At 43.5% G+C, this 11,640-nt stretch overlaps 1 protein-coding gene across 2 annotated transcripts in view; it reads right to left on the minus strand.

Moving 5' to 3' along the window:
• Positions 1-378: 378 nt before the first annotated feature.
• Positions 379-11,640, minus strand: part of ncapg (non-SMC condensin I complex, subunit G) — a 13,498-nt gene continuing 2,236 nt past the window's right edge. The window contains exons 1-21 of one of the 2 annotated variants that reach the window (XM_027283271.1): positions 11,095-11,216; positions 9,150-9,395; positions 8,518-8,746; positions 8,241-8,386; positions 8,040-8,124; positions 7,550-7,742; positions 7,322-7,471; positions 5,840-5,980; positions 5,489-5,612; positions 5,209-5,298; positions 4,313-4,501; positions 4,101-4,211; positions 3,345-3,464; positions 2,897-3,133; positions 2,628-2,809; positions 2,305-2,470; positions 1,994-2,161; positions 1,312-1,435; positions 1,084-1,131; positions 875-944; positions 591-770 (exon numbers count right to left, since the gene is read on the minus strand). In XM_027283271.1, the coding sequence (XP_027139072.1) occupies positions 644-770; positions 875-944; positions 1,084-1,131; positions 1,312-1,435; positions 1,994-2,161; positions 2,305-2,470; positions 2,628-2,809; positions 2,897-3,133; positions 3,345-3,464; positions 4,101-4,211; positions 4,313-4,501; positions 5,209-5,298; positions 5,489-5,612; positions 5,840-5,980; positions 7,322-7,471; positions 7,550-7,742; positions 8,040-8,124; positions 8,241-8,386; positions 8,518-8,746; positions 9,150-9,341 (2,892 nt within the window). In that variant the 5' untranslated portion in view covers positions 9,342-9,395; positions 11,095-11,216 and the 3' untranslated portion in view covers positions 591-643. Of the gene's footprint in view, positions 771-874; positions 945-1,083; positions 1,132-1,311; positions 1,436-1,993; positions 2,162-2,304; positions 2,471-2,627; positions 2,810-2,896; positions 3,134-3,344; positions 3,465-4,100; positions 4,212-4,312; positions 4,502-5,208; positions 5,299-5,488; positions 5,613-5,839; positions 5,981-7,321; positions 7,472-7,549; positions 7,743-8,039; positions 8,125-8,240; positions 8,387-8,517; positions 8,747-9,149; positions 9,396-11,094; positions 11,217-11,640 lie in introns of those variants that run through there. The other variant, XM_027283272.1, reaches the window with a different exon arrangement.

Genomic DNA, 11,640 nt, shown 5'->3' on the forward strand with positions numbered 1-11,640 from the left:
TACAGCTACTCATCAGTGAGGTACCTGGCATCCTGAAGCTAAATGTTTCTTTGTTGAACAATAATTAAGCATGAACTTTTTAATCAACATGAACACATATAGGCTAATTATCTAGTATATAAATGGGTACGTGAAGTACTTAAAAAAATGAATTACATGTGGGTCCCTGTTGTTTGCCTCTCGTCCAAAAAGTTGAAGACTCCTGTACTAGACTGAACTGTAAACAGTTTTCAGTGTAAAGTACTAAAAAACAAACTTTCTTTCTTTGGTATAAAACAGCTGCCAGGTTTCCAACCTGAAGTTGGCGTTTCTTTCAGATGAAACAATCTTAGAAGGAACAGTTCCTATAGTGAGCCAAGAAGAAGACGAGTTTTACTGACATATATTTCACTTTAATGGTTAAAATGACTCAAAGTTGAAAACATACAGACAAAAAAAAAGTAGAATTATGACAACACACAAAGACGTGAAACATTTTCAGGACTTTAAGTCAAAGACACTGCAGGTTTGGTTACATGTGCTGACGTCAGTGGTACTAAAGAAAAGTAAATATTTCCATACGTGTGAATTTCATTAAAAGAGTACTTAGACACTAGTTACAAAGCTCATTTAATTTTTACACGAGCTGCTCGTAGCCTGACTTCTATGACACATTGGCCTCCTGGTTGATCAGAGTGTTGAGGTCCAGCTTCGTCTTCTCCAGAGCTGCAGTCTTGGCCCTCCGTGAAGGACGCACCACTGGAACCGACTCTGGAACATTTTCTCCGTCGCTGTGGCCAAAAACAAAAACGGCACGAAACAAGATGAATTACGAGAAAACGTGGAGATGTTATCAAAGCATGTACACATGTATATAATGACAGGAAACACGCACCTCTCCTCGGATGACTCTGCCCTCCTGCTCGACTTTCTACCTCCTTTGGCTGCGCAGACTTTCCTCTGACCTGCACACACAGACACACTCAGATTACCTCACAGTGCTGAGTCGACTCCTTGACTCAGGTAAATGAGACGAGAGCTCTAAAAATACAGCGGCACTATGAAGAAGTGCAGTTTTAGAGGAGCGTGCAGAACCTGCATTACCTCTTTTGGCTCGCTTGGCAGATTTAGATGGATCGTCTGTTGCAGCCTCTGTGGAAACACGGCACACACATTCAGATTTTTACACTCTCTCTCTCTGCTGGCTGTATTTCTGTCCTGACAGACACTAAAGAGAACGGAGTAAGACATTCACTAAGCAACCTTCTTGTAATAAGACATAATCCTTTTACAGAAAGAGTAAATCTATGACACAGAAGTTTGCATACGTACCATCTGCGTTGACGTCCAACGGTTGTAGCGCGCTGGCACTGAGGAGCTCGGCCTGTTCCCTTGAGTCGACCAGCTGATCGATCATCTTTTCCAGAGCGCGGAGACAGACACGATCCTTCACCACCTGAAGGAAAAAAACGGACGGAGAGAGGAGACATGAAACATGAAACCATTCAAGAGGCAGATTAGGAGTGTTGCAATATCCATTCCCCCTTAAATCATCTCTATTTCCTTTCACCTTTTATTTGATAGTGCAGCTGTAGATAGACGGGGAAGTGTGGAGAGAGATGGGGTGACATGCTGCAGTAAGGAATGTGTCTGTATATGGGGCACGCATTGTACCAGGTGAGCCGCTGGGACGCACGCCGTGTCTTTCCCTTCTTGCTTTGTGTAATTGTTTTTGTGCTTTTGTACAGTCATGGTTACATAACAGTGGAGACTCTCTCTCCACACTCATACTGTGAGTGTAATTTATTTACCCAAAAAAGAAACAAAAGTTAGAATATGAAGATCATGAATTCTTATGACCAAGACAGCCGTGTAGTGAAAAAGAAATCCAATACTTTGATTTATGGCTAAATATTTGCAAAGCTGATGTCGCTCCACCGGTGTATTTTGTGTCAGCAGCATCACACACTAATTTTTACCGTGGCTGTAGACTCTCGGGTGTGTCTGTGTGTACCTGTGCGAGCTGCTGCAGCAGCGTCAGCAGGTCTTTCTTGACGGTCTCGTCTCTGCTCAGCTCCAGGTTGCTCAGAGTCTTGGCATAGAGACGCACCTCGGGGGCTGTGGGGTCCTTCAGCATCTCCCCGCACATACGCACCGCGATGTAGTCGTGCACGCACACCTCCTGAAGACACACGCAATAAATTCAGCTTGTTTTCGCCTCACTGAGCTTAAGACAATTTGCAGACTTGTAGTGGAGACAGTAACCTGAACAAAAGCAATAAAAAACAAACACCCGATGCAGATTTAATCAGCGGCGCTTCTTACCTCGGTGTTAGTCGAGGGTTTAATGAGCGCACTTGGACGCGTGAGCTCCACAAGTAGCTCCACCACGTTGTTAATATCCACCTCAGCCAGTGGAGAGGTGGCCGGGGCATTCATTAGAGTCCGGACAGTCAGCAGGAAACTCTCCTCCACGACCTCCTGGTGAGCCCTAATGAACACAAAGATACACTTCATATTAGTTTTTATTGCGTGACTAATAACTTCACCAAGGCGAGTAATCGTATTAATAACAGGAGGGAGGGAAATACAAGGCGGTAATAAATCAAATTACCCCACAAAGCTCTGTGTGTGTGTGTGTGTGTCACCTGCTCTCTCGGGCGTAGAGCTGGAAGAAGACGCCGAGGCAGTGCCGCAGTCGGGTGTCGTCCTCAGTGACGGGGTTGTACCACAGCAGCACCAGACGGGAGAACATCTTAGCGCTGGAGATTCGGCCGGTGTACATTAGTTTAGCCAGACCCTCTGCTGTCTCTGTGCGCAGGTCAGACACCTGAAAGAGCGGAACACGGATGATTCAGCTGTAAAGAAAAAACTCTCTCTCTATTTATTATTGATAAAATGAAGATTTCACCCTCACCTCACTGTCCAGGAACTCTGAAAGCATCACAAGTATACTCTGTGCAGTGTCCTCAGGGACGTCTCCTTTCTCCTCGGCCCCTGCTGCGTCCTCGTCCTGTCTGTCTGGCGATTGGGAGGACGGCGCTGTCTGATTGGCAGCTGCTTCGGAGAGCAGCTGGAAGCCGAACAGCAGCAGCAGGTCGATGATGGCCCGCAGAGCACTGATACGGATCTTTACCTCATCCAGCTGAGCGATCTGAAAACACACACACCAACTTTAGTGCTTCTTTCACTTAAAGAAGGTGAAGGGGCTCGTTGCTGTCGAGTTAAACCAAATGCAGTTTTACGTGCCACAAATCAAATTTAAATCACCTGCAGTGTAGCCTCAGCAGTGTGACTCTTAAAAACCTCAGACTGAAAGGATTTGAAGCAGATAAAACACACGTGCGTGCGTGCGTCACATTTACCTGTAGCAGCAGGACCATGTGAGTTTTGGCCAGCTCCTTGCTGTGCAGAGTGCATGTTCCCAAACCCACCACGGCCATGTTACGGACAGCAGGGTGAGCGTTCGCTATGCTGGGCAGGATCTGACGGAGGTGGAGAACAATACAGACAATCAGACACTTCATTTATCAGGAGGTAAAAGAGGCTTTTGACATCCTCAAAACAAAAATACAGTTCAGGTTCACTGAGAGACAAGTGAGTGAAACAACACACAGGAGAAAAAGTATGCAGACAATGTCGTCTTATGTAAGATTAATTCTCCACATGGTCAGAACATTTCTCCATATATTTTGTGTTTCAGAGAAAGTTTTAAAAAACAAGTGGTTTATGCAGGAATCCTGAGGTTAAATTTAATACCTTCTACATATTTCTTTAAAACCGCAACGCAGCTTTCCTCTAGTCCTGAGGCAAAAACAAGGTCGATAAACAGGAGGGCACGCGCACTGTTACTGTCAATCCCTTAGTAGTAATACTTTTTAAAGGGCCTTACTTTTCACTTAGTTGATTTAGTACCTTTTAAAACTTTTTAAAGCCCAGCGGACACCCTGCTCTTTATGGTCATTCGTAATGATTTAAGCATCATATTTAAACTCTCAGGTTGAGAAAATGTCCAGTCAGGGCACAGACACAGTGTGTTGACTGGAACTAAAGGAACTACAGACAAAGGTTCTTGGACTGGGAGTGGAACATATGATGATGTGTGCGGCGTGGGTTTATACCAGTGAGGACATTAAGGCGCTTATAGTTGGACCAATCCGTGTCTTGATGCTCATCTGCTTCAGCAGCTCTGCACACATCGTTAGACACCGCAGGAGAGTCTCTGGATCATTCTGGAAAAAAAACAGAAATGTTTTTTTAAATTCCAGGAGGAAAATCTCTCGACACTGAAGCAGTGATGACGATGATGATGATGATGCTTCCTGTGTGATACCTTTTCGCCGTGGACCTCCTTATCGACCGGCTGGCTGCTCGCTGCGATCTCCTGGAGGATGGCGTTCCTGCGGTTCTCGAGCTCCGTGATGGTGTCCTTCAGCTCTGCGGCGCGGCTGAACTCCTGGGCGGTGATAAAGTCCTCCAGGGTTTGTTTGGCCTCCAAGATACGCACCTTCACCTCTGCTAGCTGGGCACATAGACGGAAAGAGCGGAAAGTCATTCCTTGGGTGAAAAACACTCTGGAGGATTCTTGTTGAGACGGGCAACCACACCTCCAATAACAACAACAACAAAAGCTGAGGCTCTGGGACGGGTTACAGTCCTCCAGAGGTTACTTTATGGAAGAGCAGGTGCACAGAATGAATGGAAACTAAACACCTGAGCTGGGATCGACTTCCTCTGCAGCTGTTTGGCCTCCAAGATATCACATAGTTTCAGTGCTTGTGAAAGATGCCGAGAGATGGATTGACAATCACGTCTGAAGTTTTAAGCAATCCTTCTGTGCCTGAGTTTGAGTTCAACAGCGAGGAAGAAAACTGCTAAATAAAAGGAACACTACTGGACCTGGATACACCAGATTGGCACACGTAGCTCCAGATAAAATGTTTTGGTTCTAAATACAAACCATCTGCCAGCGGTACAGAGGGACATACAAATAAAAATAGACAGAAGGAACGCAAATAAAGCACAGAAGAATGGGGAAATAAAAAATAAAGAGTTTGTTATCTCAGTTGTGTCAACAACGAAAATCTGCCTTGTCGTAATTTTTCTGCCAGATAAAATCTAGTGATGAGCCAATATGTGATGTTTCCTCCATCCAAAGTAGGGTACTTGGAAGGGATGCTGAATTTAATTCTGCTTCTGGGTGCCTTCAGCTGGCAAAGCGTTCCCCACCTGGACCTGCTGCCGACGGCTCTCATTCTCATTCACCGGCTGACTGGCCTCCGTGATGGGCTCCCTCACATCTGATATGATTTCTGCCACCTGTGTGAGACAAAAGCCAGCTCATTTAGACGTCAGTCTCAGCGGTAATGATTCCAGCAGTGAATGGAAAACCTGTGGCAGCACGGGACAGTTTCATTCATGCATCCGTCAGCACAGAGTGATAAACAGTCTCATTTCTAATCGATAGAAAAGAAAAGAAGCACAGATAATAAATGAACACTGAACGTACAGTCTGAATGCGTCTGTGGTCGTCAGGAATGAGGGCGATGAGTTTCTCAGTGAGAAGGGAGACCAGGGAGGAGGGAGTCTGTGGAAGAGCCAACATCTCCTGGAGGACCGCCAACACGCGCTTCCTACAAAACACACACATCAATCTGAATAAAAAACAAGCTGACCACCTGCTCTCTGTAGCTGCATGACTAGTTCAAAACTATTTTCTTCATTTAAAGCTGCCGTCTCTTCACCTTTCCCAACTTCTCTCTCGATACTTTTCCAGTTCATGTCGACATGTTTTAAAGGTGAATTAACTGCTCCATCTTTCCCTCCCACTCCAGCTCCACAGCTCTGCTCCTCGTCTTACCTGCCGCCCTCCTCATCGGTGTCCAGACATCCGATGAGATGGATGAGCTGCTGGGAGATGAACTCCTTGGTCATGACCAGCTCCAGCTGGTTGAAGTTGGCCCTCTGCTCCTCTGACAGCACAGGCACCGCCTTCAGATATCTACAGCGGTCAGAGTCAAGAGTCAGAGATAACGACAGCGCAGGCAGATTAGATAATGCGGCTACACACTCCGAGACAACAGAGACTAAATTTAGGCTGTCCTCAGGTACCAGACGCACAGTGGTACATCTCAGCATAAATAACAGTCATATTAAATGAATTAGTGCAACACTGTAGACACCAGCGAGCCACTGAGGGATTTATACAAACCTGCAACCTATAAAACAAATGAACGAGCAGATAAATGTTAGGCGCACCACTCAGTTACAGCAAGTTTAATCAAGGAGCATCACACGCATTAGACAGGTGGTAAAACAGCAGAAAAGTCCACGTGAGATCAAAAGCAACAAATTTAGAGTGTATTAATTATGTTTGGCTTTGTGGAATTTGAACTCGATCACAATGACCAGATCAGTGAGAATAAAACATGACGCTGTGCAGATAGAACAAATTCAAAAAGGTGTTACTGTGTAATGAGAGCGGTGTGAAGATCTGCAGCTGAAAGTACTCGTTAGTACACTGAAGTATCTGACTTTGATCATGTGAATAAATCAACAGAAACATACTTGTTTTATTTGTTTATATAAATGTCAGACTTTAATATAAGTAGCCGGGTTAAGCTGAGCGATAAGCGATGAGTCGGCCACACAGTTACATACACAAAGAGGTCGTCTGAGAACACCGGACCGGACGTGAAACACCTGAGTAACAACACGGTTATTATGGCAACTGTTACAAATACTCAGAGCATCACAAAGTAACTATAAAGTGTAGCACTCTATTTAAAGGAAAGTTCACATTTTTTGAAGTCTGTCTTAAAATAAGAGTCGGGTGCCTGTGTGATCAGTGAAACAGGTTTTTGCTCACTGTAATCATTCAGTTTATACTGGACATTAAAAGATGATTCCCTCCACTCCTCCAATGTAAAATGATGGTAGACAAAATCTGCAGTCCTTATCCTCTGGAAAAATATGTAAAACCTTAAAAACTCTTGTTTGTTTTTAAAGGTTTTTTTTTGTTTTTTAGGCTTTAGTAGACTATATTTGCAGCCTTTTTCGTACAGAAAAAAGAGGGGGATTTGGTACGGTTTTAGAAGATGCCTGCTTGATTCATCTAACTCCAAGTCTACTAAAGCTTTGGATAAAGTGTTTGAGTGTAAAGGAAGATGGACTGTGTGATTTTGTCCTTACATTAAAAGAACATTATGATTGCAGCAAGAAAATCCTGTTTCAATGTTCATGTGGGCGTCTAGAAAACTGTGAGTCCGTACTTTAACTACAAGAATTCTGTAGCGCAAGAAAACTTTACATGCACTGCAGTGAAATCTGTTTCATCTCTCACCCGTAGAGGTAGTCTGCATAGGTGGCAGCGTCCGGTAACACTTGCTCCAACATTTCATCACCATCGTCTCCTTTAGCTTTGATGAACTCACACAGAGCTCTCCAGTAAAGCACATTCTCACAGGACAGAGAGTCCTCCAGGATCAGTTTCCTGTTGAAAACACAAATAATCTCCGGTCGTATGGCATTTTATAAATTATGTCAGAGAGCTTTGTGTCTGAGGCGTTACCTGTTGTCAAGCTGCAGTCTGTTCTGCAGCAGTTCTTCAGTCGGCATGCCTTTGAAGACGGCTTTCAGTGTGTCCAGAGCTGTTGGAGCGCAGTTCTCCACATCCAGCCTGTGGAGCATCTCGATGACGTTACCGTCCAGCCGGAGCAGCCAGGCCGGCAGAAGACGAGAGCAAACCACCTCCCTCACCGCTTCTACACACACAAACACACAGTGAGTCACGTGAATTGGGTAATTTGGAGATTACACAATCAGTTGATCGACAGAAAATTAGTCAGGAACTTTATTTTTATTACTGAATAATCATTTCAGTTATTTTTCATGCAAAATTACCAAAAAACAATCCCTGGTTTGAGCTACTACCATATGAGGTTTTCACTGATAATAAAAATAACTGTCGCAGCTTTAATGGATTATTTTCTTACAGCAAACACAAAAATACTCAATAATAGTTAGATATGTTGGCAGGAAGGCACAGGTGTCACCATTACCTGAGGAGTCATGGAGACCCTGCTGCAGTAGACTAACTCTCTGTGCGATGGTCATAGCTTTAATGTGAACCTTGTCAGCCAGAACCTTAAAAACAGAAAACAAAGTTAGAGTCAGAGCAAACTTCAAACAGGAAAAAAAGTGTTAAATTATCATCATTATCTGCTGATGCACCCTGCGTGTGTGCACACATTTATATCTACCTGGTAGGCTAGTTTGCGGACGTTCTCTTTGATGTCTCGGGTGCGTTTGAGGACTTTGGGGAGGGTGCGAGGTGACATCGCAATGCAGGAAAGGACGGCACGTCGCACCTCAGCATTGGTATCATTTTCCAGAATCAACAGGTAAGCTGAACAACGGAAAGAAAGAGAGACAGAGCAAAGAAGTAGTACATTTTACAGGTGAACAAGTTTTGTTATAAAATAATATTTCTGTTCTGTCAAATACAAATAAGAACGCGGGAGAGAAAGACAAACTAACCGTTGATGGTTGGACAGTCGGCATCTTTTGGCTGCTGCAGGCGCGTCATGGCCAAAGCAGCCTGAATCCTCACATTGGGGAACTTGTCAGTGACACGGACCAGCATGGCTTGGTGGATGCGATCGAACAGGTCGTCATCTATCTGGGCATTCTCCGCCATACTGCCAAGCAACTTGTTGATCAGCTGGCACACACGGAAACGCACCGCATGGCTACTGGCTTTATGAGACTGAGGAGAGAGGAAGGCGGGAAATGTCCAATCAGTTTGGGAGGCGCAGGATTGCAGATACGAAGAGGGCGAAGAGTGAACAAGAGGACGAGCGGGACAGAGAAAAATGAGTTGTGCAGAGGAGGAGAGGGCAGGAGGAACAAACAGATGAAGTCCAACAGGAAGAGAGAGGAGACAGATGGGGCAGGACAAAACCAGATTAAAAGCAGCAAAGACATCAATCACAGAGCGTCTCTATGCAGCAAATGTTCACAACAAACTCAGAGAGGGAAAAGTCTCAGGGTTAGCAGATTTCTTTAAAAAATGTTTGCTGCAAATGATAAATATTTATCTGCTGATCTCTTGTGGTTATTCAGCACACAGAGAACTTTGTGTGAATACATTTGTATAACAATGTTTATACCTCCAACAGGAAGTTAAAGATGAAACTCAGAAATGGATGATCATCCTCATCCTCTTCTTCTTCTTCTTCTTCGTCTTCATTCTCCTGCTGCTGCTCCTCCTCCGTTTTAGGTGGAGATTGGAAACTCGTGGCGAACCTCGCAACAAACTCGATGACATTTTCAACCACAGGTTCGCGCTTGTAGACAATCATGGCGTACTTCAGGTAATGGACGAACTCCTCGTGGAACAGTGTCTTGTCCTCGAGCTGATGGAGGAGAAGGAGGACGTCATCAACGACAGGCGGCAGGGGAAACAAATCAGGGGAAACAGTAATTCAGGTTAAAAATAAGACGGAAATATATTTATTGAGAACAGGAGAGAGAAACATCCAGAGCTCTGAGATCATGTGGGACAGGTTTGTTATTGTCCCTGAGGTCGAAACAACGAGTCTGAATTCAGTTTTTAGGCACCACATATTCAGAATGAACACCAAGAAAACTTTTATTAAGTTTATTTCTCTGAGCGCTACATTTCTTTGTCGGTTTTATTCACTTAGATTCCTATTTGTGTCCTATCTTCATCCTTTATAAACCACTTCTTTAAGTAAAGTACTTCAAATTGCCCTGTGGTTGAAAGATGTTCCTAACCTAGACGATCTAACGCATCCATTGGGACAAACCATGTCATGCTGCCATGTCATATAATGCTCCAAAGTTGTATTTTCTCTCATTTCATGCATTTTTCAGCAGTAAATGAGTATAATAATAATATATGCAGTATAAATCTTTTAATTTCCGCTGTCCTAAAATGAGTTTATTTGAATATTTCTGCATGCTGGGATCCCTAAACCGTGTTGGAAATCTATAAATTAGGTATGACTAGAAAGCTGAGAGGAATAATCTTCATGTGTAGCTCTATTTTTTTTTAACTTGACTGTATAAAATGACATATTGTGACTTTGGGTATAATCACAACCTCATGTAACTGCACAAGCACAAACTAAAGAATGATATGTGTATGTATGTATAGCTTTCATAGGTATATAGACAATAATTTCAGAGGAATATCAAGAATAGAAACACCAAAAAACAACCGTATTAATTTCCCCGTGGCGTTCCTCAAGGTCTTGTTGTCTTACTGTTGTATTTTTCTATTTTCTTAAGTGGTAAAAAGTTGGGAAATCTGTGTAACAACCCAAAAATGCCAAACAACTTATGCAGGGTTCCCACACCTTTTTCATGAACAAATTCAAGCACTTTTCAAGCACCTTCAAGCACCAGTTTTTCCATTTTTCCAGCACCTTTAAATAGGTAGCCTACTAGTTGTGTTTGCCATGATGGTCATGGGAAGCGCAGCGGTGCCACTGTATGGCATAATAATATGGGTCTAATTAGCATTATTTCATATGGTGGTAGATTGACTGTTTTGATTTTTAACTAATTGTGAATTGGCTTGTATTCTCAGCTTGTGAGCGGTGTATTGTGTAACTACCATAGCGCAATAACAGTGACAAATAGACATCACACAAATTTCAAGCATTTTCAAGCACTTCACAAAAAATTCAAGCATTTTCACAACCTTGAAAACATTGAATTGAAATTCAAGCATTTTCAAGGAATTCAAGCACCCGTGGGAACCCTGCTTATGAGACATAATAAAAACATCACATACAGTGCATCATAATGAGCCTGTTTACACTCAAACACAGTATTTATGACAAAGACAAGACACTACAGACCTGTATTTGATCTGTGGAGTGTCTGATGGCACAAAAACAAACAAACAAACAGACAAACAAACAGACAGACAAACAAACAGACAAACAAACAGACAAACAAACAGACAAACAGACAGACAGACAGACAAACAAACAGACAAACAGACAGACAAACAGACAAACAAACAAACAAACAAACAGACAAACAAACAAACAGACAGACAGACAGGTGATCTGACAGACTCACTTTGCTGTAGCGGCTCTTCAGGCTCGCCACCAGCTTCGCCTTGTTGTTGTGGCCTTTCTGAGCGCGCTGAAACGCCTCTTTATGTCGAGCTCGGTGTCCGCGGTCATCTTTCCTTCACGACAGAAAACAACATTTTAAAAAAGACACGAACTGTCCTCCGGTGTTTACCGAGCAGGCTAACGGCAGCTCTGTCTCTGGTGCCTCATTAGACCAACTCCCACTGAGAGAAGAGCTGGGAAACAACGGACCAGCTAAAAACAGCGAGGGATAAACTCCCCAGAGACTTTTTGTTGTTATATTTTATAAATATAGCAGACGTCGTGTTTATACAAGAAAATTAGACTTTATCGTAGTTTTATAAATTTACCGTTTCCTTTTTCTTCTCAACTGCCGCCTGTTTTTAAATTCCACTCTCGCGGACGTCGCGAGATCGTGAAGTGTACTCTACGTGATGACCGTAATGACGTAAGTGCGTTTTAATTTGTCCCTGAGTTTAGCCTGACAGGCTCGTGCTGACACCTGACCTGATAAATCAATTTAATCGAT

This window comes from Larimichthys crocea, chromosome X (genome assembly GCF_000972845.2).
Source record: "Larimichthys crocea isolate SSNF chromosome X, L_crocea_2.0, whole genome shotgun sequence".
Taxonomy (NCBI): Eukaryota; Metazoa; Chordata; class Actinopteri; family Sciaenidae; genus Larimichthys; species Larimichthys crocea.